The sequence below is a fragment of the Meleagris gallopavo genome, chromosome 2, assembly GCF_000146605.3.
Source record: "Meleagris gallopavo isolate NT-WF06-2002-E0010 breed Aviagen turkey brand Nicholas breeding stock chromosome 2, Turkey_5.1, whole genome shotgun sequence".
NCBI classification, from domain to species: domain Eukaryota; kingdom Metazoa; phylum Chordata; class Aves; order Galliformes; family Phasianidae; genus Meleagris; species Meleagris gallopavo.
This window is the reverse complement of record NC_015012.2, coordinates 54,650,725-54,678,545: the sequence shown is the minus strand read 5'-3', so window position 1 is coordinate 54,678,545 and position 27,821 is coordinate 54,650,725. Positions and strand designations below refer to the sequence as shown.

Sequence of the window (27,821 nt, the reverse complement as noted above, 5' to 3'; positions counted from 1 at the left end):
TTCTTTTTTTTTTTTTTTTTTTTTTTGGTATAAACACTCTATTTATACACATGTAAATTTGATCAAACAAAGAAAATTGAATAAGAACAAAATATAACTTAATACAAGACTGAAAGAAAATGATATCTTCCCTCTCCCAATAAGTTTTACTTAACTATCAACATATTTTGTTCAAGAAGTTTTCACTTTGCAATTCAACACTACTAAAATATCCCATAATCTTAGGTCTCCCCTCTCACTTATTTACTGCCAAAGAGGCTTATAAATATCAGAATATATGCTTGCTCAAGCAAAAATCTGGAACACACACAACACTGCAAATGCTTTTATGGGTAAAAATTTTTGTGGTGCTTGGGAGAAGAGATATCAAATTGTCTTAATTCTGCAAACTAAGGAAAAGTATTCCTTGAATAAACATCAATCAGGCAGAAAGAAAAATTCATTGCTTGGCTCAGAAGTCTGTGAAAGTTGGGATGTAGAGGAGATCTCTGCTGGGGAGCTCCCCCAGCCTCCTCCCATTCCACATAAATCAGTCAGCTCTATGCGTCCTTCATGGCTGAATTTATATTTAGAAGTTAATAAAGAATAAAAAATAGCAAATAATACACTCACTCTGCTTTAGGGAAACCAATGTGCTAGTCAACGGAAGATATAAATAATCCGGTGACACAACAAAACGCCTCATCCGGTAGCTGCAGTACAAACTGCTGTCCAGTGGCCAGCAGATCTGCTGAATGTACTTCATTAATCTCTTTTCCAAAGTAATGGATTCTTTTTCTGGGAGCTAGCCCAGTTCACCGAGGAGTTATTTTTTCCCTCATCAGCTGAGATCAGTCACCAGCAAGTCATTGCTTTCAATCTGGCCTGTGTTCTTCACTTGTGGCTGAGGCTTTCCAGTAGCAATGCTGTAGCTGGCCTGCAGGAAACACCTCCGAACTCCCTATTCATAGTCTGGGCAGGGCAGAGGAAGGAGAGAGCAGGCAATCAGATACACGGTGATAGGAAAAGTGTGATCTTCCCTTCCCTTGATAATAACACCATTTTCTCCTTTCAGCTTTAACCTTTCAAAAAAAAAAAACATTCAAGAAGTCACGCAAAGACCTACAGTCCTGTGCAATGAAGGCATAGTAACTCCCTGCTCCTAGATGCCTATTCCCTAAGCAAAACCTGTGATCCTGAATATACTCTGAGTTCTTTGAGTTCCAGAGAAACTGAACAAAACTACTCAGCACAGGAGAAGAGCCGGTCTGGATTCCTACTCTGACAACTTTTTTTTATTAAAAAGTGCATTTATGTCCAGCTAGATATGTGCAGTCCTAGGAGCAAGAAAATCAGAGTTCTGTGCACTGAGCTCTACTGCTCTGTCACAATTCACCTTTAGGAAACATGAGTAAATTAAAATTTTGTCAGGGACGTTCATACCATTTTTGTACAACTTTCTTTTAAGATATAAGTATAAAGTAGCAGTACTTCTAGGCACACATTGAAGATTTGAGGGACCTGGAATACTTTGATGTTAAATGAAGAGAGGACAGTTTGAAGACTACAGGTTTACATGGTGGCTAAGCAGGTATTTGCAAATGGTGATGTAAGAAGTTGCTAGAATTAACATCTTGCTTTGTCCATCTAAAGCTTTTGATGAGTATGAACCTGTGAGTCCATTCAGCTTCAAAAGGCACAAAAGTCTAAGTCAGGGCATTAAAAGGAGTGCTTGCATCCTGGTTGGACCCTTTCGGTTCTACTCCAAGGAATATAGACAGCAATGGCAGTGTAAGCCAAGGAAACTCTGCCAAAAGTTACCATCTGTGGTTCAAACTCCTACCACTCCAAACATGATTGAAGGTGAATGGTAAAATATGACGGGCTTATAGGAAAGCAATCTTCATATTTACTGTTTGTTTTTGTTTGTTTGTTTTTGGTTTTGTTTTTTTTTTTTTTGTTTTTTTACTGGATTATAGGAGAAATGTGAGACAGGTTTGTGTTCCCAGGGAGCTTCTCAATAGGGTGGAAAAAATCAGGGATTTTATTTACTTACAAGCTGCTACCTCCGAACTCTCAGAGGAGCTAAAGCAGCATGAAATGAGGTCCACGGTATTCTGGAAAATTGTCAGATAATGGGATTTGAGGAAAAGTACAAGTGTTTATACACACACTTCAGTGGTTAACCACCATCACAAGCCCTAGAAAAAGATATACTGTTTCAGGTGTTAAAGCAGTTTCCTTTTCAAAATGTAGAATGCAAAGACCCTGGTACAATCCTGCTGTATAGAATGATTGCCACTGTGTCCATTTAATTCCTGTCACAGTGACAAAAATGATTTTCTTTTGCCTTCCCAGGTACCTCAGAACCAGTCACAAGTTGCAGAGCCTTCTGTCGGCCATGCTACTGCAGCCTGGACCACAGCAGCATCTTAAGCCAAAAACTGGTGCTGCCTGATGCCTTTTTCTCAAGTGACACAAAGTGGATAAGGTAGACAACTGGTTCTTGGAAACAACACAATTGCAGTTTCTGTCCTTTGAGAATGAATTTCTTCTCCTCAGCCCTAGCATGGCAGAGAGGAGGCCCTACATTTGAAGTCATGGCCTGATCTGCCTCCATTTGCAGAAGAGCACATTCAGATCCCCCAGGATGTTTGCTCTGCCAGCATTTCTTTGTAACCACGCCACATCTTGCTCAGAATTATGGGTGGAGGAAATATTTTACAATAGAAAGTACCACCCTAAAAATAGCATAGAGCAATACATTTTGAATTACACAGAACAAGAGCAGTGCCCCTTTGGAAACTGTAATTTCAAAGTAATTAGGGTGTTGTTGAGGAAGGAGTCTATGACCCTACTCACATTTCTTCTCAAGAACAGATGGGAATATATCACGAATAAGTTGCTACCAAGTAGAGCCACTCCTCATTCCCGGACTGCCACCTCTGCCTTACAACAATGGGACAAAGAGCAGTTGCGGCCACAGCCACCCAGTTTAAGGAGCTGACAGCCCTTTTATCACTGTGAACGTGTGACAGGGGGACAGTGGTGCCAAAAGGCAGAAATAGAAGTATTCCTTTTATCACACAAAGCAGAATGGGCTTTGTGCTGCACAATGAGGTGCCAAGAGGTCCATGGCAGGATGGGGAGATTCCCCTCGCCTCTTGCAAAGCTCATCACTTAGTTTTGACGTTTACAAGAAGTGCAGGGAAAGGTTTCTCATTTCCATGTGTGGCGATGTGACCCTCACCTCTCAGTTCAGGACATGGTATTTATAAAGATTACCCTGCACTGGATATATCCTGAGGAAAGGCTGCAGAGCTGTGCTTTCTGGCCGTTGTCTGAAAACATGAACTGCATTAACTTTCTGGGGGTTTGTGGAAGCAAAGGGGACAATGAGGCAATCTTGCAAATGCTGTCACCTTTAGGCAATACTTTGGTCACAACATCTAACGACTGTCTTTATATCTTTGTCCCCACTCACTTAAAATGGAGAATTATCACTCTGTGAAGAGCTAAAAGCTGGAGCTGCAGATTTAATCTGTGCTCAGCCAAACTTCCTATAGTGATGATTGAAGGAAAAATAATGATAATGGGTTGAGTGCCTCCAGTTCTGCGGGGTCAGTCTGTGCTATGGGATTCTGTTCTTTCAATCAGAGCAGCACTGTCCCTAGCAGTAGAGAGACATTTGTTAATGTTGGAAGAAGACAAGACTGCAAAGTCCTCCCTAGGACTGAAGAACACTTTCCTCCTTTACTCTTACTCATTAACAAAGTATAAATACAGATCAGTCTCCCATACATAGAAATAAGAGTTACTCTCATTCCTGTCATTTCAAATGGAGGTCTTTACCATTTTGTATGGTCTGCAGGCTCAGAAATGAAACCTGTATGTGTCAGGTGGTCATGTGTGGAGCCAGGTCTCAGTGATCCATGTGGGGTTGCCTCTGACTTGGGATATTCTGATTCTACCCTACTTTCAAAATATGACAAACTGCTCAGTGCCACCTACAAAAAGAAAACAGATTTCACACAAGGTCTGTGAAACCCTGAGCAACTTCCAGGCCAGATAAGAGAGCACAATCCTGATTTGGCATGCCTAAAGCTCCTGCTGTTCTAACCAGGAAGGGATTAGTCCATGCACAGTCACTGCTTTGAGGACAATCTCATTTCTTAAATTTGACCAGGAGAACAACTAAGTGGTATAATATTATGAATTAATCACCAAAATTATCTGACTTAGATTCAAGGAAAAGCAATCAAAATCTGACAGTATCCCTATGGCAGTTCTGTGAAGTATACGTCCAGCCTTTAGTGGTTGCTTCCTTAAGTAAAATAAACAGTGCCTTTAGTGGTGCTGAAGTTCAACTGAAAATTCAGTATACCTCAGAATATTATTATATTGCTGTGGATTTCAGAGATTTTTCTGTCCCATGCATGGAAGTAAGTCAGCTGTTATTTCTTCACTGTATTCAGGTAATACTTTACTGTTGATTTGAACACTTTCAAAGGCAAAAATTACCAAAACCTGCAAAACCTTTCTTTCCTTCCTTTTTTCTTTCTTTCTTTCTTGTTTTTTTTTTTTTTTGGTAATTTTTCTTCTGAGTTTCCTCAGTCTAACTCTCACTCACTTAAATTCTGTCTTCTTTACATCTCTGAATGTCCATAAATACTGTTACCTGTGCTTTATGGTTCTGAGGCATACAAATGGACCTACAAGAACCACCTGTAGCAAAACAAGGGCTACCTAGATAGAGCCTAAATTAAAGAAGTTTGTCCTCCCAATAATACACGCTGAAAGCTTTCGCTCTTGCTTTTCATATCTCAGCTCTGCTCCAACTCATCCATATCAGAGGCACAGCAGCCAGGGTAACACAACTCAGCCCTGAGTTCCAGCAGTGAGCATTTTCTAGGACGCTTGGCGAGCACATAAATCACATTACAACCAAAGGAAGAAATGAGCAGGATTACTTAAGATGGAAATCTTCAGCCTCCTCTTCCAAAGAGATTGTCTTCTCTGATGAGACTACCCAAGCCCTTCAGGATATGACTGCAAAAGGCAAAAAAACAGCCTTGCTAGCCTTTGAAGAGTATGTCTTGCAGGTATTAAATTATATTCTGTCTGTAAATTGCCTTGGCAGCAAACTGAAAAGTGCTTCACACTTCTAGATGTAAAATGTGCAAAGAGGCTTAATTAGCTAAATTTGATATACTGCTTTGAAGATGGGAAGACCTCTGAATGAAGTTCAAAAAGCAGATAAGCAGTATTCATCTTTTCTGGTATAAAAGCAGAAAGATGTTGCAGAGAAAAAGTATGCCAGAAAAAAAAATCGTCCAATCATAGGATTATTCATCAGAGTTTTACTTGTAACCTCAGGGATTCTTTAGATTCTGGTATTTCCAAGCTGTATCTCAGCTGGAGATGAGATTTCACTATGTATCATTGACAGGCAATTCAAGGGTCATTGGAGTAAATATTGCTAGAATACAATGACATTTTCTTCCACATTCAAGTCTTACAATTTTGATGTTTAAATATAGAATATTTCCAACAGCTTCTTCAGAAAGCGATCTTTTTTGTCTGCCCAAGAACATAAAAGCCCAGCTAAAAATGCTGTTTCTGAAGCACTACTATACCCATTAAATAATTTATATCAGTAACTAACACTAGTGAGAAATCATATCTCAAAACAGCAAGTGAATCTAAGTGATTAGAGGGCTGGAATACCTGCCCTATGAAGACAAGCTGAGGGAGCTGGGCTTGTTCAGCCTGGAGAAAAGAAGGCTGTGGCGTGACATCGTTGCAGCCTTTCAGTACCTAAAGGGAGCCTACAAACAGGAGAAGAGTCAACTCTTTGAAAGGGTAGATAATGGCAGGACAAGAGGAAGTGGTTTTAAGTTGAGGGAGGGAAGATTTAGGTTGGATGTTGGGGACAAGTTCTTTACAGAGAGAGTAGTGAGGTGCTGGAACAGGCTGCCCAGAGAGGTTGTGGATGCCCCATCTCTGGAAGTGTTCAAGGCCAGGTTGGATGGGGCCCTGGGCAGCCTGGGCTAGTATTAGATATGGAGGTTGGCGGCCCTGCCTGTGGTGGGGGAGTTGGAGCTTCATGATCCTTGAGGTCCATTCCAACACAAGCCATTCTATGATTCTATGATTTAAAAAAAATGCTAGCTTACTGTAGGAATATATGGGCTACAAAACTATCCCTTCTCCTCCTCTCAGAGGGCTTGCAATTCTGGTAAGAAAACAGCACAGGAAGGAGACAATTTCCTAATCAAATTTCCAGTACTATCTTATCATAGTTACTCAATGTCCTCTACATGGCTCCAGTATCTCTGTGTAAAAAGGTGACTGAACACAGCCGTTAAGGACTGAAGCTATCTACCCTCAACTAACATGTGAAAACATGGATATTTCAGTACAAGAATCCCAAACAGAATCCAAGGTTTACATTCAGCTGCTTCTATCAACAAATATTTTGGCATTCCTCCTGAGGACAAAAGCTTGCATTTTCAGCAGGTAAACACAGTCACTCACTCAAGCCAAGTCAGTACAGAAAAATTCATTTCTAAAATTTAAGGCCAGAATAGGAAATGTTTTTTTTTTTTAATTTCCGTTTTATTAAATAAACACTTGAAAATATTATTTTGCAGCTGCAGAAAATGCTACTTCTGCCTGACTTCTGCACTGAGAGAGCCAAAACTGAAGAAAAAAACCGAATCTCTCTGTAGCAGAAAGCAGGCTGGCACTGTAATATGCTTTGTTCCCAAAGGAGAAGAAAATTCAATTACCAAAATGGCAGCATAATTTTTATGTTATTATTTTAGGAACTTGGAGTTAATTGGACAAGTTTAGCGCTTTGTGAATGAATGTGCCCTTACTTCTCCATAGTAAATGGTCCATAATTACTTTCATTTCTCTGAAACCAGGAGATAGCTCTTCTTAGCCTTACTCTGACAGACGCCTTTTTCTCCCATGGGGACTTGCATAGGCCGCATCATTATAGTAATTGAGTGCTTCACAGTGCCTCTCATACACAGAGAAATGTTCTTCTTTCAACTTGCACATGACTTTGAAGTGCTCCACACGCCTACACATCTGCAGTTAAGTTGCACAAGTACTTACATCTTATGCAGTTTAGCATCTCTCCATCCCAGTCATGAAACTTGTTTTGACCCAATAAGGCAAGAGTCTGAATTCCATTTTCATTACTGGGAGTTAGGTAAAAAAAAAAAATAGTATTTGTAAAAATTACAAACACTGTGGGAACAGGGACTTAATTTCATTTCAATATAAACATTAGAACTGATCTGCTCTCCAGAACATGCCCAAGGTCTTCCCCTAAGCAAAGCTGTTTTCAAGCATTGTACAATAGCATGTTTCATGCTAAGATAAAAAAAAAACAAACAACCCACATTATGTTAATTGAGAGAAACAAACTTTGAGTAAAGTCTAACTATCTACCCATGCAAAGCAATCACATCACACCAGTGAGATAATCCAGTGCAAAACAGAACTGTACTCGCTCCATTTGTAAGAATTAACAGATGGAGGAACTGTTCAGGCTTTACATAACAGTAATTAAACAAATCCTCACAATGGCCACATGATTTCACACACAAGCCAGAGCAGTGCGTACAAAAAAAAAAAACAAACAAAAAAAAAAGAACAAAAGCTTTACTGCTGGGTTGGAAAATTCCAGGTCATGCAGCACAAGCACAGCCAGCTCCACAAGCCTGTCAGACGTGTGTTTGGGATGCACCTGCCTTGTCCTTTGGGATATTCTCCCCGCTGCCCTCTGGGGCTGAAAGTAGAAACCCTGAAGCAGAGTAGCTGCAGATGAGGCTTTCATCATCTGCAAGACAAAATTCTTTGGCAACTTTGTAGGACAGAAGAGAGACAGGCACACAACTTGTTATACTAGAAGTCTGAATAAAGAAAATATAGGAAAGTTCTTAAAATTTAGCACGTAAGCACCAGCACCAGCAGGCCTCCCTTACCACTCTGTGTTGCTGGCCATAGGGATGATCAAATGGGGCACTCCAAGAGTTCACTGCAGGGAACCCACACAGTCATGCTGAACACAAAGCCACCACTCCAACACTCATTATAAGAGTATATTCCACCCCACTGTAAGACATCTTGAGCCAGAGACACACAAATGATATACAAGTTTTTATCTCCTGTATGTTAAATATATACATGGAAATCTCCTATTTTATCTAACTCCAAGCCAAAATTAACTCCTGAATGAAAAAATCAGCTAATTAAAAATGACCCCAGACCAGATTCAGGTGGGGGAAGGGATCCACCTAGACCTACAAATTGTGTAAAACCCATCTGCTCTTGCTGAAAATTCCTGCCCCCTAAACTAATGAAGCATTTCAAAGTTTCTTTTGCTCTTTCAAACAGGATTTGTAAATAAAACAAAAGCAGAGTAACACATGCACTAATATAGTGGCTCATCCACATCCTAGCAAAATGTGTGACTGAGGGTTTAAAAAACAAAGCAGGTGTTCTACTGCCATCACATGGTCATGAGAATGCCTAAACAGAGTTATAAAATGAAACATTCATGCTTCTTCAGAATGCATTGCTTCACTAAGCCTATCATTCCAACAGCTAGTTCTCTTAAAAGTCACTTCCAGCCTTTTCTAATGAAGAATAATCTCTGTTCTGGACAAGTGTTCAAGGATGTGAAAAACATCATCACTCAGTCCTAGAAGTGACAAAAGGCTGTAATTTCAGAACATTTCCTCCTTTAGGGAACAAGTGTCAGGACATTTCAGCAACATAAGGTAAACCATGTTATAATTAAAATGCTTATTGCCTCTGTATATCATGAGAATCTCATGACCCCCGAGTTCAATGCCACTTAAGAGATTAAAGATACTGCCTCAGGCATTTAGTGTGCTATAGCATCAGTCCTTGTCTGACATCGATGAAGCATAAAATGAATTGGTACATAGAACGTGCTATTTATAATGGAAATAGGCTGATTCTCATTACTATATCAACTTCTCAATGTACTTTTATCTAGTCCTTCACAGTAACTCACCAGCTACGTGTACAGTTGTACATCATTTTTTCTCCAGTCTTTCTCTATAAAGCAGATTTTTGAGACCAGAATACTTTAAAAAAAAAATCATACAAGAGGGTAAGATACACGAGCAATCTGACTTAGGATGGGTTAATTGTGGAGATCACATCAATCATCTCATCTAATGAAAGGTTATATTCAATATTAGCATTTGGAGTGTCTGTTTGCAGCTGTCATTGATGTTTCTTGACAGACATCCAAGGAAAAGATGGCCTCAAAGCAGTCTGTATTCCAGAAAGCCATTTAAGGTAACACAAATTAGTAATTTATTTAACCTGACATTTTTCAGTTTATTTATTTCAGTGCTTTATTGTGATGGTTTTGACTTCAGTAAAGAACTCATAGGAATCCTTTGCTCCCTCCCTTCCTATGCCTGAGGCTTTCACCCCACCAAATGGCAGGTTCAGATCTCTCACAAGCCAGCAGTTGGTCCACACCAAGCCAGACTGCAGCCTTCGTGCCACTCGATGAACGCGTCCCACATTGCTGGACCACACAGTGGCTGCAAGGCCATATTTCACACCATTGGCTCTTTTGATCACTTCTTCTTCTGTATCAAATTCTACCACACATGTCACAGGACCAAAAATCTCTTCTTGCATGCAGCAAGATTCATCTTTGATTTCGGCAATAACGGTGGGCAACATGAAATACCCTTTCTGGTTGCCAGCTGGGAGAGCTAAGGAATCCACTCCCTCTCCACACAGGATTCTGGCTCCTTCAGCCTTTGCTTTCTTCACATAGCTTCTCACCTGAGGAAAAAGAAGCAAAATATCATTTCTAAAGGACAACATTCAGAGAGCCCACTTCTCCAGTCTGGATAAATCCTCAGGAGTCCAGGAATACCTCCAACAGCATCACACTGCTGTTACTTCCTTCTAATGGCAGAAGGGTGTTCCCCAGCTTTTGTTGATCCATTTCTGTAAAAAGCCTAGCGGGCTTCACAATTCACCCTTGCCAGTAATCAATCTCAAAATGGTAGGACCCATGGTAAATTCACAAGAGATCTAAAAGCAATCCTCCCTTTTTCCAGGAGCTTGGGCAATTTGACATATCTTCCATGCCGTGGTTCACTCATTACTACAAGGGATCAGTAACATTTTCCTGCCCCATGGGCAGGCTTGTGGAATGTTTACATGGCACTAGGATGATGAAGCCATGAAGTCTATAGAAAATCTCATCAATAAGTAATTAAAGCTGCTCCCCATGGCTGCTGCTATCATATGCTATACATAGGACATGCTGTTGGATCTTCTGCTAGTCCCGAATCTTTGTTCTGTTTCTCTTCCTATAGAAATACCACAGAGATAATACTGTGCTTCTTTCTCATTGTTTTTTTAAGCACATTTGTATTCTAGACACAGAAGTCCTCTATCATGCCCAAGATGACCTCAAGCAGTGGGTGTTTCTACCATCTACAATTGGAATAGGCTGGATTGATAGGCAGTTGATTTCCTTATTAGGCAAATAAATGATTTCAGCAAATGCAAAACTAACATAAGTGAAAATGTTTTTAAGCTGTAAGATTAGCCAGCATAAATTTAGGATTTAGATCACTTTGAATTTTTCCACTTCAAATGAGAAAAGATAGCTTTTTTAAATTATTTCCTGCGTGGAGTTGATTCTTCCGGAGAAATCATGTGATCCCAGGCCACAGGCAACAGAAACTTTACCTAATGAAAACCTTATAATGGTTTTGAATCTCAATCCCACCCAGCATACACATCTAAAAACATTTTTTGTAACTCAACAAAATATAAGATCAGATAAACTTTGTGTAATATCACCTTTTCTAGATGCTCTTTACTTATTAGTGCTCCCATGTTGACAGTAGGATCTGAGGGGTTCCCAACTTTCCACTTCTTAGTCTCTGCTACAAACCTCTTCACAAACTCACTGTATATCCCCCTCTGAACAAAGATCCTGGAGGTGCAAAGGCAGATCTCACCCTATCAAAACAAACAAAATCAGTTCATATTACATTGTACTACTCTCCTGCATTAGGACTTGCTACCCAGGATGAGAGTTGTGTCCCTGCATCCTGAGAAGAGGAAACAGCATTCACCTACACAGCAAAGCAGGATTTTTCCCAGGTCAAAAGGAAGAGAGAAGACAATACAGTAATAACAGTATTGAACAGTCATTCACTAATGTAAGCAAATTTGTTTTTTTTTTTCGTTAATAACATTCTACCTTCTGCAACATTATTCATAGGAACTAAGATTTCCATTTTGGACTGATGCCTCTCTTCATTTCCTTAAAATGCCATGCTGATGCCATGCTATTTTTCTGAACCCTTGTCCTGATACAGTTTCATGGCTTTGGCAGTCTCTCCTAAGGATGGGAATAGTAACACTGATAGAATTTAGGGGGAATTTCCTAATTTATTTTCAGCAAATCAAGTTTTCCACTTAATTGCAGGGAGGAATTTAAAGCAATAACTTCGTGGAGAAATAAAGAACATATCTATTGTAAGAGGGATAAAAGTACTTTTTTTTTTTCTTCCTAACATCTGATGGAGAGCTATAGAAAGAGCACTTTCTTATTTTACTTCCCTGACCCTGGAATAACATGCATATTCTCGTATTTTTTCTACTTGGAATTTGCTCACTACACAGAGCCTAGAAACAGACTTTGTCAGTTTAGGATTTGGAATCAAAGGTACGGACATGTGTGCCTACACTAACAAATGCACGCCTCCTGCTGCAAGCACACAGTACAGAGGCGAGAGGCACCTGGTTGGCAAAGCTGGACCGCAGAGTTGTTGGGATGCACTGGTTCAAGTCGGCATCATCGAAGATGATTGCAGGGTTTTTGCCTCCCAGCTCCAGAGAAAGCTTTTTGCAGTGCGGAGCGCTCTTCTCCGTGATCCGCTGGGCTGTGAGTGTGCTTCCCGTGAAGGAGATGAGGGGCACGTCAGGATGGCAGACGAGGGCTTCTCCTGCCTTGGTGCCTGTCCCAAACACCACATTCACCACCCCATGGGGCATCCCTCATGGAAAGAGAGGCACAAAGTGAGCACACCCTCCTCTTGCTCTGCAGGTTTCAGTTGTCAACATTTTATATCTGGGCTCAGAAAATTACTGGAGATGAAGAGTGACCCTCAACTTAGGTAGCACGGTCCCAGGTTAAACAATAAAACCAATTCTATCCATCAGTCAATCTTGCCCAACATCTACCAATAGTGACCCAGTTTTCAGTCATTCTGTAACAGGGAAAAAACAGTTATCTTCTCATTTTCCAAATGGAACAAGAACTGGATCTCACTCTTTTATGCTTTAATGATTCCTTTGCTGGCATTGTAGACATAGGAAACCCCCACAGGGAGGGCAGGAGTGGGGAAAGAGATACAGGAAGACTTTTCATGAGGAGACAGTGAAAAAAATCAAACAGGGAAATAGCTGGAGTTGGGGAGAAGAAATAGTATGGTCACAGGGAGAGCTTTTTACTCTCTAGTGTGATATTCAGTTACAATAAACCATCTCACCCAAGTTTTTTGAGCACTCTGATTTCTGCAATGAAAATGTTGCAGCAAGTCCACACCATTCATCCACCTAATATGCTCAGGGGTTTACCTGCTTTCTCCAAGAGTTTGCACATCATCCAGGCTGTGACAGATGTCATCTCGCTTGGCTTGGCAACTATGGTATTTCCACATGCAATGGCAGGAGCTATTTTCCAGGTCAATAAATAAAGTGGCAAATTCCAAGGACTGATTAAACCAGCTGCAAGGGAAAACCACAAAAGACAGGAGCACAGTTCACTGGGATACAAAACTCAGTCCTCTCTTCAGCATTTACACATCAGTTCAGATTTTGGAAGGGAACTTGGCTATGGTTTGCATTTCTAGACAACTGTACAAGAGAATCTGCAGCTAGAAGTCTTCTTCAAAGGCAGATTATTTTAAAAGGTCTGCACAAACAATGCTAAGGCTGACCTGCTGGACACTGAGTTTCACAGCTTCTCTGGAGCAGAAGCTTATATTCACAGCATGCTTTTCATGGTTTTCTAGGAACACTGAGGCAAGGCTAGCCATAAAAACTGTTCACATCAACTGCTCTGTGGCAATTTTCTATGCCAGCAATCCAAAGTAACCTCAGTTAGCCCAGATCACTCGCTTTATGATACTGTCCAGAGATTTCTTCCCAATTTTAGTATTAAAAAGAGCATGCACAGCACACAGTGCATATTTTTCTGTTTCCACAAAAAAACAAACAAACAAAAAAAACACAAAAAAACCACAAAGCTGATGTTTCGACAAGATGCTGAATTACTAGCTGTTTGTTTGGGTTGTTTTTTTTCAGTAACTGCCTTTAAGAAAGCTTTTCCTTTACATATTGATTGGAAATGGCAAAAAAAAAATCTGTAATTGTTAGATGTGACTATTCTTAAAAGCCACAGAATTTCTTGCTGCTTGCACATCACATGTAGAAATGGAGCTTTGGACCTTGAACTCCAGTGAGTAATTTTATCAGAAGTACTCATGATCTCCATTGGTCACAAAAACTTTTAGAAAGGTCTGCTAACCTCACCAATTTTATCTTTTTTGATAATTCAGGCTTGAATTCGAAGCATTTATACATAATGATATGAACTATATAATAGTCGTATTCTTACGACTCCATCTTTCATAAATTCAGCACAGTTGCCTTATATCTGAAGCGAGAGCAACATCTAGTGGCACAGTTCAGCAATTCCCCCGCTAAAATGCAGCTGGGTGTTTCAGCCAAAATGCTTATCTGTGAGCTGCTGCTGCTTGGTCTTAGGTAAATTGACGCCTGGTGTCAGGGAAACGTTCTTCACCAGAGGATGGTGGTGAGCGTGCAACAGGCTGCCCAGGGCATTGGCCATGGCCCCAAGCTGCTGGAATTCAAAGGAGCATTTAGACAGTGCTCTCAGAATAGGGTTTGGATTTTGGGTGGTCATGTGTGGGCCCTGCGTTGCACTAAATTATTCTTCTGCAATTCTAGGCACATTTTAAGGCATCATATAAACTTTCTTTCTAAAGAAAAGCAGCATAAGTGAATTCACATGAAGTTTATCGTGATTTAGCAGACCAGTCATGTGTAGTACATGACCCAGGAAAAATAAATTCAAGGTTTGGAAAAACCCCTCTCTGTTGCCTCAGGCAGGCACTGTCCAGTTTTCCATGCTCCAGGAACACTGTACCAACTCCCACAGGTGTCCGTGAGGTGTAATGCACACAGCCCATGCTTGCCATCTCGGTGCACTCTGTCGTGTGATGAAGGATGGAAGAGGCAAAGAATCGGAAGTTGTATACTGCCCGAGGGATGTCCACAGTTCTAGCAAATGTAATCGTTTTGCCTGAAACAAAATCAAACAAACTGCTGTGATATCAGGGACAGAAAATAGCTCGTCTGAACACCACTGCATCAAAAGCTCACATATACCAAATATCTTGACCCTATCTTCCATTTGACTACACATCGAGACACTATATTTGACATCAGTAGTTTAGATTTTTACCCTGATCCTTTGACTCTGCTTGGGCAAATGCTTCCAGGTCATGTTCAATCAGGTCTGCCAATTTGTTCAAGATCTGAGATCTTTCCCATGGGCTTTTTGAGGACCAAATTGGGAATGCGTCTTTGGCAGCTCTGACTGCAGCTTCCACCTAAAAAAAGGAAAAGATCAATGGTAAATATTAATGAAACACCTCAGAAAGGATGTCAAATGATCAGCAGACCTGCTTAAATTTGAGAGATAATAATTCAAACCACGTTTTTGGAAACACTGAATCTCTTCAGAGATATGACTTCTTCACTTTCATCTTCTCAAGATACTATCCTTTAATTCAAGAAATGCTATTAATAGTTTCTGTACTTGATATGGAATTTCACTGTAACTCTTGCATTTCTTCTCAATGGGGAGGCAAAGCTCCAGGCCTGGAGGAAATGATAGACAAGTCAATCAGTGCCAGCAAATGCCACTGGTTCAGCCCATGCAGAACCTTGTTTCTCATGAGGGGAAGTGCAAAAATCTCCCAGAACAAATACAGTTCAGCCTAATGTCCACAGTTTGGTCTTGCCAGAAAGGACATCAGTGATGAAAATAATGGGTCTGGGAAGGAATAGACTGCGTGCTCCACTAACCTTTGATTTCCTCTCTCATCTCCCCCAGTTAATTCAAGCAAGGATTGAGAATACGTATACAGAAGAGTTGCTCAGAGGAAAAAAAATAAGTCTTACCAGATTGCAGCTACCTAACAAAGTCCACAGATATTAAAAAATCATTATATGTGTTTATATTGATGCATACTGTTTTACCAGCATTTTGCCTGAGATGCACATAACTTCTGCATGGTCCTTCAGCCTGACTTTTCTGAATACTTGCAGAATATCAGCAGTTTTCTAAAAGCAGAAAAGGCTTCAAAGGATTAAAATTAAATAGAAAGATCTCTCCTCCATCAATCTTTTCCTCTGGACACCTGAAGGAAAATTACCTGGGTCTATTGATCGATAATCAGTTCCTTCTGGATGCTGTTCACCAATCTCTCAAGATTACTAGGATGGTTACCAACACCTTTCTATAATTTAGTTAACAGCATTATTCCCCATTTTTTCTTCTTATGTATCATTTAATTGGTTGTATTGTCTAACCTATGCACCAAGGTGGGCTTTAGCTAAAACTGTCTCAGTTTCTCATCATTTTTGCTCAAAAATTTCTTCAGATTTGGGAAATGTACCCAAGTCAATAACTAGAAAAAATGTTGATGGAACATAAATCAAATGATTCCAGCTCTACTAACGCTGTCATAGTGCTGGCTCCTGTGCAATCCCTGAGGATTGCTTTCTATCAATTCCACATAATTGATTTTCAAATTTGCTCCTTCAGATAATGATGGGTATTACAAAAATCATGAAGTAATTTATCAACACTACAATGATGTTTTTACAAAAGAGCGTACAGAAGTTCAAACAGGGAAATCCTGTTCTTTTTCTTTTCTTTTCTTTTTCTTTTAAACTTTCCCCTTCCATCCCCACATTCACAAGAGTAATTTAGCCTCCTGAAATGAGGGCCAGAGCTTGAGGGACAGGGTGATAGTGGTATGGAGGCCAGTGGGAAATAAACCAGTTCACAAAGTCACACAGCTCACTGGCCAAGCCCACAAACTTAGACTCTGGCCTTTTGGTAGAGTTCCACAACTAAGCAGCTGGAAGAAGGCCAAAGCAGGTCTGGGAAAAGGGAACTGCAGCTTCTTCAGTGAGTTGGGTGAGGAGGGCACCTACCCTGAAAAGATTCATCCCCTATGAAACAGAACCACCTCCATTAAGTAACTTGTTCTTCCACCCTCTCGTCATTAGGTGCCATTGTGGTGCTGCTTCTCATCTGTTCCCTCTTTTGTTGCCTATACCACCTGGTGCTGCTGTGCCCTAAGAGGGCTGATATGAAGCTTGAGTCATCTGCACTTTTAAGCTCCAGCAAGTTTAGAAAGAAGAGGAGGTTGCATCTTCATGGACAAGTAGAAAATTGGCAAAGGAAGGAATGAAGTGTCAGTGGACTGGTTTAAAAAAGCAAGAGGAAAACAAACAAGATTGTCACAGAATCATTTGAGTTGGAAGTGTCCCTTAATGACCATCTGCTCAGTTTCCCTGGAAAGAACACTGACAAGTAGATTTAGATTGCTCAGAGCTCCCTCCTGCCACACCCTGAATGTCTCCAGGGATGGGTTGCCTGGTGAGGTGGGCTTCCACCACCTCACCAGGCAACCCGTGCCAGCGTCTCACCACTCTTGTTGTAAAAAACCTTTTCCTTATACCCAGTCTAAATCTCTCCTCTTTCAGTTTGAAACCATTTTCTCTTGACTTATCACAACAGACTCTGCTGAAGAGTCTGTTCCCCTTCTTATAGCCCCCCTTTAGATACTGAAAGGCTGCTCTGAGGTCTCCCTAATGCAGAATTAATACAGAAGTAGTAAAAGGGAACAAGGGTTAAAACAGTTTAACTAGCAAAAACAAGTTGAGCCATGAAGAAGACATGCATAAAAATTCAGCTATGAATTTGTGTCTGAAACACTTCCTTCTGCTTTCCTCTTCTGCACAAGAATGACACAAAGAACACACAATCCAGAGCTACCATAAAAGATTGATACCAAAATACGTAACATAGCCCTTGTGACACAACACCTGCATTCCTAGTGGATGATGGAAAAGATCAGGATTCTTTAAAGAGAGATTTCTTTTTTTTTTAGAAGAGATTTTTGCCAGGTCCTATTAGCTCCCACCATCTTGTCTTTGGGGGATGTAGGGCACCTGCTCAAGCCTGTACCGCATTTTTTGATAAAAACTGGCTGAAATGGCCCTTGCAGCCGATCTGGTGTTGAATACCAATATCAGAAATAGGTTTGCCTTTTGTTTCCACTGTTTTAAGTTTCCAATGAAACCAACCAAAAACACCAACAAGACATTGAGCCTTGTTAGGAAACAGCATCAAGCTCTTCACTGAACCTTGATGCTTATTTTACAATCTCCAGATAACCTCTAAGTAGTTTGACTTCACTTTCTCCTGCAGCATATTCCACTAGTCATCAGTGGATGCCAGCTTTGCAAAGCCCAGTCTTTGATATAGCTGACTAAAGGCAGGAGCAAAGGACTTGTCAATTCTGCACAACCCAAGCATTATGCACAGCACGACTCCAAAGCTGAGAAGAGAGAAACCATTGTTCCTCACACTTATCTGAACTCTTCTCCCATATCTACAGCATGGTCAATAGCCTAGTTTTGTTAAGTTGTTCAGACATTCTCACATCTCTCTCAATTTTATGATTCTGCAAGTGAATGAACAGGAAGATTTGCACTTGCACATCAAAGAGAAGTCCTTTCAGGCATAGTTAGGGCTGGCTGGAGTAAACTTACACAGAGGTATTCTAGCAAACTGAACCTGTTATACTTTAACCCTTGGTCATCAGCATCTAGCAAATATTTACCCAACTGAAATTACAGTGCAAAGGTTTCTGATGAAAGAAGCAAAGAAATGTCTGCAGGACTGAAACGCAAATGAATAGCTACATAGCAATAGCACTTCATTTAGAAAAAAAAATCGTTTGGAAAAATGAAGTTACTGTACACTCCTAGTCAATGTTTTCCAAGTCTTTTACATCATCTAACATTTTCTAGTCATTTTCCTCCCTGCCAAACCTGAAGTAGTATGCTAAGCACTTCTGGACCCTTTATAAAGTAGCATCAGTGAAGCTGCAGCACCCCTGATGAACGTTACATTGACATACAAGGAACATTCATCGCACCAGAGAGCACAGGACTAGGAAACATTACACTGATGCAAAAGACAGACTGCTTCATGAGGAAAGGTATACTCAGTGCAGCTACCTCACCACCTTTATTTCATATCCAGCTGCTAATATCAAAGCCAGAAGGGTCTGAAGCTTTTAACCATATCGCAGGGAAAGGGCCAGAATGCCCAATTTAAATGACAACTGTAAATGATCAAGACAAAAGGGCATAACACATTTACCTGTACACAGTGCCACTAAGTTTATTCTATAAGAGGTCAATAACCCTTTTCTCTCTCCTCCAGTGTTTACACTTAGTGCCAGTCTGAGCATTACTGTTAATTTACATGCAAGACACCCCTGTGTGAGCTGAAACAGCTCTACTAAAGGAACTGAATCTTGTTTGATTTACACTGGTTTATAACTCAGTCTATAAATTTCTAATTGCAAAATGTAAAAATAAATAATAAAAATAACTATGTGCTGCAGCAGCAATAATTTATACAATGCGACAACAGAAGAACTTACTCATTTAAGTCTTAAAAGTCTTTATCATTTTTCTGATCTCTTGCCTTCCAACCTTTCCCACTCACAACATGCATTTAACATTTTCATCTCTTTGTGCACTTGGATAGTACTCACCTCTTCTATGCCACTGTCTGGCACCTTGCAATAGACATCTCCTGTGGATGGGTTATAGGAATCTATGTAGGAGGAACAAGGAACAAATTTACCAGCTATAAAGTTTTCCAGCACTAAGAGATCCTCTGAGTGAGCCATTGTTAGCAGCTTGCTTCATCAGTGATTTTTTTCCTAAGAGGTGCCAGTTTAGATTCATAGTTCAGTGCGTATTTGCACAGTAAGTCTGAACTCCTCCCCCCTCTCTCTGCCTTCCCTGCATCGCTCACTTGCAAGTCAGAGGGAACTACTGCAACAGCAGCAGGAACAAAGAGGAAAGGATGGAAAAATGACCGTTTCTATAACTTACTTTCCCCTTGCTGCAGGAATTAAAGCAGGGAGGCAGGATCAGATAATATCTACGAGGAGAGTTCATTTATCTCTATAGGAAATAAACTGCTGAAGAAAAATTTTCCCTCTATCAGTTTTTCAGGCTTCAGTCTGCAGAAATTCCTTTTGCAACAATTGCACAAAATAATTCCAGACCTAAATACCTCACCAAGGACCTGCTCCTTACTATCGGTAAGCACAGAGAAAAAAGTCTTAGACTAATTTGTCTGCAGCTCATTTGCTTCATCATCAATATTTGCCCTTGTAACCTCCATAACTATGGTTCTGCCATGGCTTTTACACTTAAGAAACTTATCTTTTTTCTAACAATATCCTCAAACCAAGCAATACAAGGGAGAGGCCCTTCAGTTAAAAAAAAAAAACAAAAACAACACAAACATTGAGAAGCATGATCCTGCCCAGGCACTCTGTGGCATGTTGTCAGAAATCCACTTTTTTTTAGACAAGCAAGACATCTACTTTCATGTTTTCTTTCTTAAATATCCCAGTGGAAATATTTTACTACAGATAAACCTGTTACATATAATTAAGCTTTGCCTTAACTTCCCAGTAACAACTGTTTAAAATACATCTTTCTCCGAGAGAACACTTAGACTACCAAACGGCTCTGACACCACATGCCATCTCCTTGCACTCTACCCTTAATCAAACTGCTACTATGCTAAAGAGCATTACATTATCACCAGGAGACTGTCAAAATCTCCATTCAGAGAGCTAGAAAAGAGCTAGTTTCAAAAATCTAGAAAGCTTTATAACACTAGACTACTGCTAAGCCTTAAAATTTCTTGTGAACCAAGGTACAAACAAATTTTGATTCAAAAAAGTTGATATGGCTTCGTTGCCCAATATAGGCCATTTATTCATCAACCAACTGGAGCCTCTGGTCAGCTACAGGCTTTAGTAAATAAAACAATCTGGCTTCATCAACACATCCCAATAATCTACCAGCTTTTGTTCAGAAAAACACCGCATCTGGGTGAAAGAGATCCATGTGCACAGTAGCTGCACCAAGGAGCAACATATGAGAGAAAATTATTTTCATAGAACGGAGAAGTCACGTGTCTATTTTGCATTTTATGTTTCTAAGTTCAGACAAACTTATGAATCACAGAAAGGAAGGAAAAATTTATAACAACTTAGAAGTGTTTAAATAAAATAAAGATCAAAGAGTCGAAAATTATGCTCTAAGTTATTTTATTATTCTTACATTTTAAAAAATAAAATTAGCCAGAGTTGGCACAACTTCTACGACACAGCAAAAGAAACTTCTTTTTTCTTTTAAATAAATTTAGGGACAGGAAAAAAAAAAATCCTGGTACAACACTACATGCCATTCTCTTGAACCCAAAGTAAATAGTTCGTTTTACCCTGAATATGCGTTCAACTCAAACCTCAAAATATATTAGACCAATAAAGTTACTTTACTGAATTAATGTGCAGCAAAAAAAGCAGATCAAAGAAAATATGTAAACAATTTATGTCTAGAAGGAGTTTGCTTCATGATGATTCATCACTTTTTTCCCTCCCCCCATTCAACTTCCTAATATTTTTCCATCAGGCTCTTTAACGGGTAAATTCCACATGGAGCAATACTTGGACTCTTCTGATCAGTGAGTGCAACATCAGCAATTTCTTGTCAGTTGGCATCTTGTTCTGCAGTGGGAGAGACTGATGAAAGGTTCCCTCAGAAGTCTAATTCAAACTAACTTTTGTGACCATCTTCTTCCCCCCAGTAAATTGCACTTGTTCCTTCAGCTGAAGTAACTGGATTCTTAAACAGAAGTCTGGATATCTGATTGCATTTTGGTTGGATTGTGGAAGTCCAGGCACCGCTGTCATTCTTTAATCTAAAAATCAAATAGAAAAAAAATGGTGAAAAATGAAGTAGTAACTGTAAAGTGATCACAGCTTTTTCCAATGTGATTATCTGTGGGAAAAAAAAAAAGACTCCTTTTGCTCTGAAATTCTCTGGAAAAAGATTACAAGGGCTAAAACAGTCATACTCAAAGAACAAAGCGTTTAGTAGTTCTCAATTGTACAAATACTGGACATCATAGGTCTAAACAACTTCACTCACTTCAAGTTACATTTAAGCAAAAAGATCAAAGCCTGAAATCTGGATCCCATTAACAACCATATAGCATTAAAGCATCATAATTCACAGAGTCTTTGGTAGATCAGAGAGAAGCCAGAAATTTTCAAGCTCTAATAACAAGTTTTGACATTAAGCCACTCAGCTTTACATCTCAGTACCATAACTTTGTTAATATTTCTTAATTTCTCTCTCTCAGGTCTAGAATAAGAGCTTAAATTCTAAATCAAAGATCACAGCAATACTTTTAAAATGTCAGATAAGGGTCATTTCTATTTTTTTGCTCTTAATAGAAAGTAAAGCATTTATATTTAACCCCATGCCTCCACTTACACTTGACTGGAAAAAATCTATAGGCATTGATAAGAATAGTAACATACAACCACCTTCAGTGCTAACAGACTAAGATAGGAGACACAAACTCACCATAGTAAAAATGGCCAATACTTCTTATTTAAAAATCTATTATTCTTATTTTAAAATAAAAACTATTTCCAGTATATTTATACAGTCAATTAAGTTTTAGAAAGACCGATACTAAAAACAAAGTTATTTTTAATTGGTGAGAGGGGACAAAACATATAAATTTCAGAAGTTAGCACTTTCCTTGCAGCTTGCTAAAGCATTGTCTCTTTTTAAGCAAAATAAATTCCATTTTTAGGCTAAAAGGCATAAAATAAAACATAAAAACTAAACGCTATATGAAAGTAAACAGCACTCCTTTACATTATAGAAATTCCACTATAACAACACCATACCTCTGTGATAACTCCTGCAGCAATAGTGGAACCACCGTAGCGTAACATAAACCTCCCAAGCTCTTTAAAATCTTTATACAACTCTACAGCAACTGGCCTTTGAGTTTCTAGTTCTATTAAAGCATTCTGTCCTTTAGAAAGGAACCTGAAATAAATAAGCAGAAAAATATTATAAATATATACATATATAAATGAAAAAGAGAACAGTGAGTAATTGGAAAAAATAAACTTATAAAGCTCAAAGTATGATGATCAAGTTTGATTTAAAGTATAACCCAAGGCAACAGAGTGAAAACTCATTTGCCTGGAGCACAGCTTTCTAAAAGGCATCTGCCTTTTCTTTAAAAACTTCCAGAGAAGGTCATTCACCACAATATCCAGACAATTGTTTACAAATGAATTATGCCATTAACACCCAGTTTTTACACCTAACAGAAACCAGTCTTGTTTCAAACCTAAGTCCCTGTAACTTAGGAGCCAATCCATTACTCTATAGACACCTTTCCCTAACCCTACCCCTATCCCTTTCAGTAAGTCTCAGTCATGCCATTTCTGGAAAATGATTATTTTAATTATTTGTTTGCCAAATAACATCTCTATCCAAATACAGCTTTCTTGTAACAAGAGGGACATTCCTATAGGTTAACTTGTATGAGATGGTTCTGTTCGATTCTGACCGACAGTGTAGCAGAATTCACAGTAACCCATTTCCATGATTATGCCCATTTCATAAGAAGAAGTGAGATAATGTAAAAAATAGATCTTTTAAGCACAGGGCTAGTGATTTGGGATTCACTCTCAGTTCTGCAACTGACCTTATGGAAGTAATTTTACTTCTCAGGTGCTCAGTCCTCATTAAGTGGAAACAATTTTTTAATTCATAAAGCACTCTGAAATCTAAGCACGAAACCAGCTAAAATAATGGAAGCATTTTTTTTTTTTATGTCCTCATAAACACATTATTTCTTCATATTAGAACTTGCTTGATAAAGCACACTTCAATTTAAACTCAGCTCATTTTTTTTTACATAATCTTTAAGTATTCAGAACACTTACTTAGGTTTTTTCTTTGTCACTTCACCAGTGCTTTTGTGCAGGATGCTCAACAATCTTCTAATAGTAGCAGGTTCACTTACTGTTTGATAGTGTAAAAGCACCTAAAACATAGCTTTCTTTTATTAAATCTTATAAAATAATCAGAAATCCTATGCGTTAGTACTCAAAAACAAATAGCTCTTTTAAGATTTTTTTAAACAAATGCTTCTAAAACTTCTCTCTCAAGAGTCCCCACTTCACATTCAGTAACTGTTTTTATTTCCTAAGCTTTGTGATCTCTGCCAATGTAACAACGTATTATTATTATGTTCACATATTATTTAATTACAAATACATTTTTCACTCTTAAGTGTTTAGTTTGTGCCATGTCTATGTAATTCTGTAGTATTAACCATTTTTTGTTGTTGTTGTTTTCAAGGTATCTTATAACTAAGTGCATCATTATATTCCTAACAGGTATGGGCTTTCAGAAGAACAGCCTAGCCTGACTCCATGCTGGAATGCATTCTCCGAAAAGGCCTAGCTAGGCATCAGAAGTCATCAAGATGCACAAGCAACCACAGCAGCACCTTACATCCTCTTCAAGTTGCAGAAGAATTAGTTTCCCTTGGGGGAAGGGAAAAACGTCTGGATACTAAATGACTTTTTTACATTAGACATGTGGGAAAGCATATGGAGAGGAAAAACCCTGAGCAACTTGAAATGAAAATAAGTTTCAGAGAGACTTACAGGGAATCCTTTGGTGACTGGAATCTCAATGTTGAAGATGAGAATCCGAGCTCTGAATCGAGTGCAAACTTTAACAGGTTCCTTGGGATCACAAAATACACAGCCAACACTACAAAAAAGGAGAACAAAAGTTCTTATTTTAACACATATATGTATATATGCATATGTGTCATATATGCATAATATGGTATGTCATACACACGATATAAAGAGCTTAATTGCCATTTTGAAAAAAAAAACCAACATGTTTAAGACACGTAAAGCAATGACAACAACATCTAATAACAGCCAGGAGAAAAAAAATAATCAGGAATATCTTATTTAAACCTAAAACCCAAGTAATTTCTATACGATATCTACGCTGCTTAATGGATATGCATGACGAGGTCTGTCTAGTTCAATGAACAATTACATCCACTGCTAATCAGTTTCTAAAAATGTCATCGTTTCCTGTGTGTAGGTACTTTGAAGAATTAGACTTTCATTCAGAGATCGTTCCAAATCAACAGCACAAAATACTGCAGCGAATCCAAAACAGCAGTGCCTCTGTAATTTAGCTAATTTGTGGACAGATTAACATAGTGATCAGGAGTCTCAAAACTCTCTCGGGAACACTTACATCCAAAAAGCTCTACTTATAATAAACTCAGTCACAAAAAAGCCGATGCTCATTTCAAGTCATTAAGGTAGACTAGACAGCTTTCTCGAGCAGCTGTCATCAGACAGCTAAAATGAAAGTTAATCCCTCCCTCCCCCCAAAAAAAGACCAGAAAGAGTGGCTGTGTGATTAAACCTACACATAAGAAGTAATCAAATTTCACCAAAATGAAGAAGACTTAAAACCTGCACCCCTTCTTGACAAACCTAGTACGTCTTCAGAAGAGAAATGACATCAAAGTGATGAACTGTATCAAGCCTTCATTTAATAAGTAAATTTTATTCTTCATTTAATAACTACATACCCCAAAGAAACGTGTTTTTTTTCTTTAGAAACAAAGCATAAATTTAAAATCTATCAAGGCATTTTCCAAGCAGTAGTTTGAAAAGTTCATATCTTTTCAATGTAATAGAGCTGTACAGATTACAGACCCAATTATCTAGCTTGAATAACAATTGTTACTTCCCTAAAAACTTGGGGCTAATGCTCAGCACAAAACCTATATACTGAAATAGACACAAAGCCATTTGCTCAGCCTCCTTGCATACATCAAAACAAAAAAACATAAAGGGTCAGCAAAGCATTTGCCATGAGATAAAGTGACTGAACGTGTTGAACAAGAAGTTCAACATCAATTTCACCTATCCAGCTTTACTTATTGGCATGCAATGGCAGTTGTTTGGATGCATTTTGTTAGAAAAATTTTGACAAGCTCTTCAAAAACATCTTTTTTTTTTTCATTTAGCAGAAGGAATTGACTTAATTCAGTAATTAAGGCATCTAAGGAGAAGTCTTCAGGAAAAAAGCTTAGAAGGTTGCTAGTGTCAGCACGAAGCACAACAGCTAACAGTATTCTTCTGAGGCTGCCGTTGTACTTAAAGCAGATGTTTCCAACGTTTGTACATGCAAGCCAGGTGATAGGCATCACTTCGGTTTTAAATATCCTGGTAGCCACATCATTCTTCAAGTAAACCGCTGATTGTTAAGTGTAATACTTATAAAGCTTTTCATTAAAAACAAACCGTTACTTAGACTGAAACTTAGTTCTGCTCACTTGATTTTGATGATATCCATGCCGGTCAAAGTGAGACTAACGTGATCTCCTGCTGCAGCCCAATCAACCGGTTCATCGTGAAGTGTGATTCCTGGAAATGAGTAAGAACAGAACCGCACAGTGAAGTACCTAGGTTCTGAGTTACAAACAAACACCTCTGTTTGGGCCATTTGTGCTTCATCAACCATTACTCATCAATTTTCAGTATGAATGGGTTGAGAGTAAAAGCTTTTTAACTGAGAACACTGAGGAAGCTTTTTTCTTTTTCCCTCTTGCTAAGAACTCACTATTCTCTAACCCCACCCTGCACAATAACATGGCTTTATATAAGCCATAAGAGAGGCCCTGGCACTTGTCACATAGCGCAGATGACGCAGTCCTGAAAATGCCGTAGTACTGAAAATCTCCGTGTCTGCCCCACCCATCCTTTGAGGCACATGCACACCCTAGACCGCATCTTTCATATACTTTAATGGTACTATGTCAACTTTCATTTACCTTAAGTGGATTTGCTAACTCTTTCATAAAAAAGCGTAACAGACTGCCTTTCATTCACGACATTGCATCTATTAGAAAGCGTCATTAGAAGTAATTTTATTCCTATCTTCATGTATTCTAAATGCTTTAAAAGTTATCCTGCTAAGTAGGTGAGTATAAGACTAATTTTTCCCCGACTTAAAATTCTGAACTTTCCAGTGGACACCAAGAATTATATTTCTCAGAAAAAAACACTTTTAATAATTACTGCATCATTTATAGGATCTACTTCTATTTCACTTCAGACTGTGTTTATATATTTGCAAATCTGTTCCCAAACCATTTGTCAAAGCCATGTCAGGAAGTCTCATTCAGCTACATGTTAAGTACTGCTTTTTGAACAGTTTTATAATTATTACCTATGTATGTGCCATTCTCACAAAATGATTAAATCAAGTTCAGCCTCTCGAAAATGAAAAACTCATTCTATTGTGCACACTACATACAGTTAATATATTATAGTGAATTACATAATCTTTTCTTCACATTAAATGCAAATAATACATTCAGATTAGATGTTAGGAAAATATCCTTTACTCAGAGGGTGGTGAGGCACTGCCACTGCTGCCCAGAGAAGCTGTGGGCTTCCCCATCCCTAGAGGTGCTCAAGATCAGGACAGATGGAGCCCTGGGCAGCCTGAACTGGTGGGTGGCAGCCCAGAGCAGGAGGTTGGAACTGGGTGGTCTTTAAGGACCCTTCCAACCCAAGCCATTCCCTGATTCCATGATTAATGAACTAATACTCTCAATGGTTCACTCAGTGTTTCAGACATATGAGAGACAGTACACAAGGGAACCATAGAATTGTACACAGAGTTGGGTATTCCCAAACTGAATGTGACAAAAAAACCATCTTTTTCCCTGCCTCTTCCCTCACTCTCAAAACAAAGGACTGACTACAGCAGTCATCATCATCATTTGTGTGTCATCCATGTTACTGTAATTTTCTTGTGCATTGCTAACGATGTATGTACAACAGTACAAACATGCACACTGAAGAGCCTCTCAAAGTAAGACCAAGAAAGCTGGTTTTGGAACAGAGCACAACAGTCATACTGACATGTTGCAGAACTCAGATTAAATAGTTAAATACTGAAACCTATTTATTTCAAGGTCATATTTTTTTAACTCATTGGTGTATGCTCAACAATCCTGTTTCAAGAACAGAAAACTAAAACAGCTAAATACTCAATGTCTTGACTTAGCAATTCCTCCTTTCAAAGATGAAATATATTCAAGATTAAATCCAATTTTCTTGTATTTTGTTGGTGCTCAGGACATTTATATCCTGAAAGTTTGTATATTAATGAAAGATTCAGTGATAAATCTCATGAAAAAACAGCCTAGACATAATTCTCAAGGTTTTTCACATCTTAATCATAAGCATCATTTCTTGTTCAACATCCTCAAACTTCCTAACAGCAGTTACATTGCACAGCAAACCTGAATATTAATGATTTTTGTACTGAATTTTTTAAATAGGCATATATATATTGTTGCAATTCAGAAGATTCTTTTTAATAGATAGTTCATAAAACAAAGTCATGAGGCCATAACACTTGGAATATCTGATATAGCA

At 38.9% G+C, this 27,821-nt stretch overlaps 2 protein-coding genes across 2 annotated transcripts in view; both read right to left on the bottom strand.

Annotated features, from left to right (window-relative positions):
- Positions 1-8,141: 8,141 nt before the first annotated feature.
- Positions 8,142-19,185, bottom strand: ALDH8A1 (aldehyde dehydrogenase 8 family member A1). The gene is made up of 7 exons (XM_003204180.4): positions 18,972-19,185; positions 14,567-14,714; positions 14,249-14,404; positions 12,655-12,804; positions 11,815-12,071; positions 10,867-11,028; positions 8,142-9,831 (listed from the first exon to the last, which is right to left on the bottom strand). The coding sequence occupies exons 1-7, from the start codon at positions 19,107-19,109 to the stop codon at positions 9,379-9,381; spliced, it is 1,464 nt and encodes a 487-aa protein (XP_003204228.1). The 5' UTR covers positions 19,110-19,185; the 3' UTR covers positions 8,142-9,378.
- Positions 19,186-20,535: 1,350 nt separating this feature from the next.
- Positions 20,536-27,821, bottom strand: part of HBS1L (HBS1 like translational GTPase) — a 105,624-nt gene continuing 98,338 nt past the window's right edge. Inside the window, exons 15-19 of the mRNA XM_010707323.2 lie at positions 25,706-25,796; positions 23,994-24,102; positions 23,265-23,365; positions 22,209-22,353; positions 20,536-21,205 (exon numbers count right to left, since the gene is read on the bottom strand). Coding sequence (XP_010705625.1) covers positions 21,194-21,205; positions 22,209-22,353; positions 23,265-23,365; positions 23,994-24,102; positions 25,706-25,796 — 458 coding nt within the window. The 3' untranslated portion in view covers positions 20,536-21,193. The remainder of the gene's footprint in view (positions 21,206-22,208; positions 22,354-23,264; positions 23,366-23,993; positions 24,103-25,705; positions 25,797-27,821) is intronic.

Excerpts from the sequence above, each read along its gene's own strand:
- ALDH8A1 (XM_003204180.4), bottom strand. The coding sequence starts at position 19,109 with ATGGCTCACTCAGAGGATCTCTTAGTGCTGGAAAACTTTATAGCTGGT. Across the intron at positions 14,405-14,566 it reads AGCAGAGTCAAAGGATCAGG|GCAAAACGATTACATTTGCT; the intron begins GTAAAAATCTAA and ends ATTTTGTTTCAG. Across the intron at positions 12,805-14,248 it reads ACGGACACCTGTGGGAGTTG|CTGGTTTAATCAGTCCTTGG; the intron begins GTACAGTGTTCC and ends TTTCCCTTGCAG.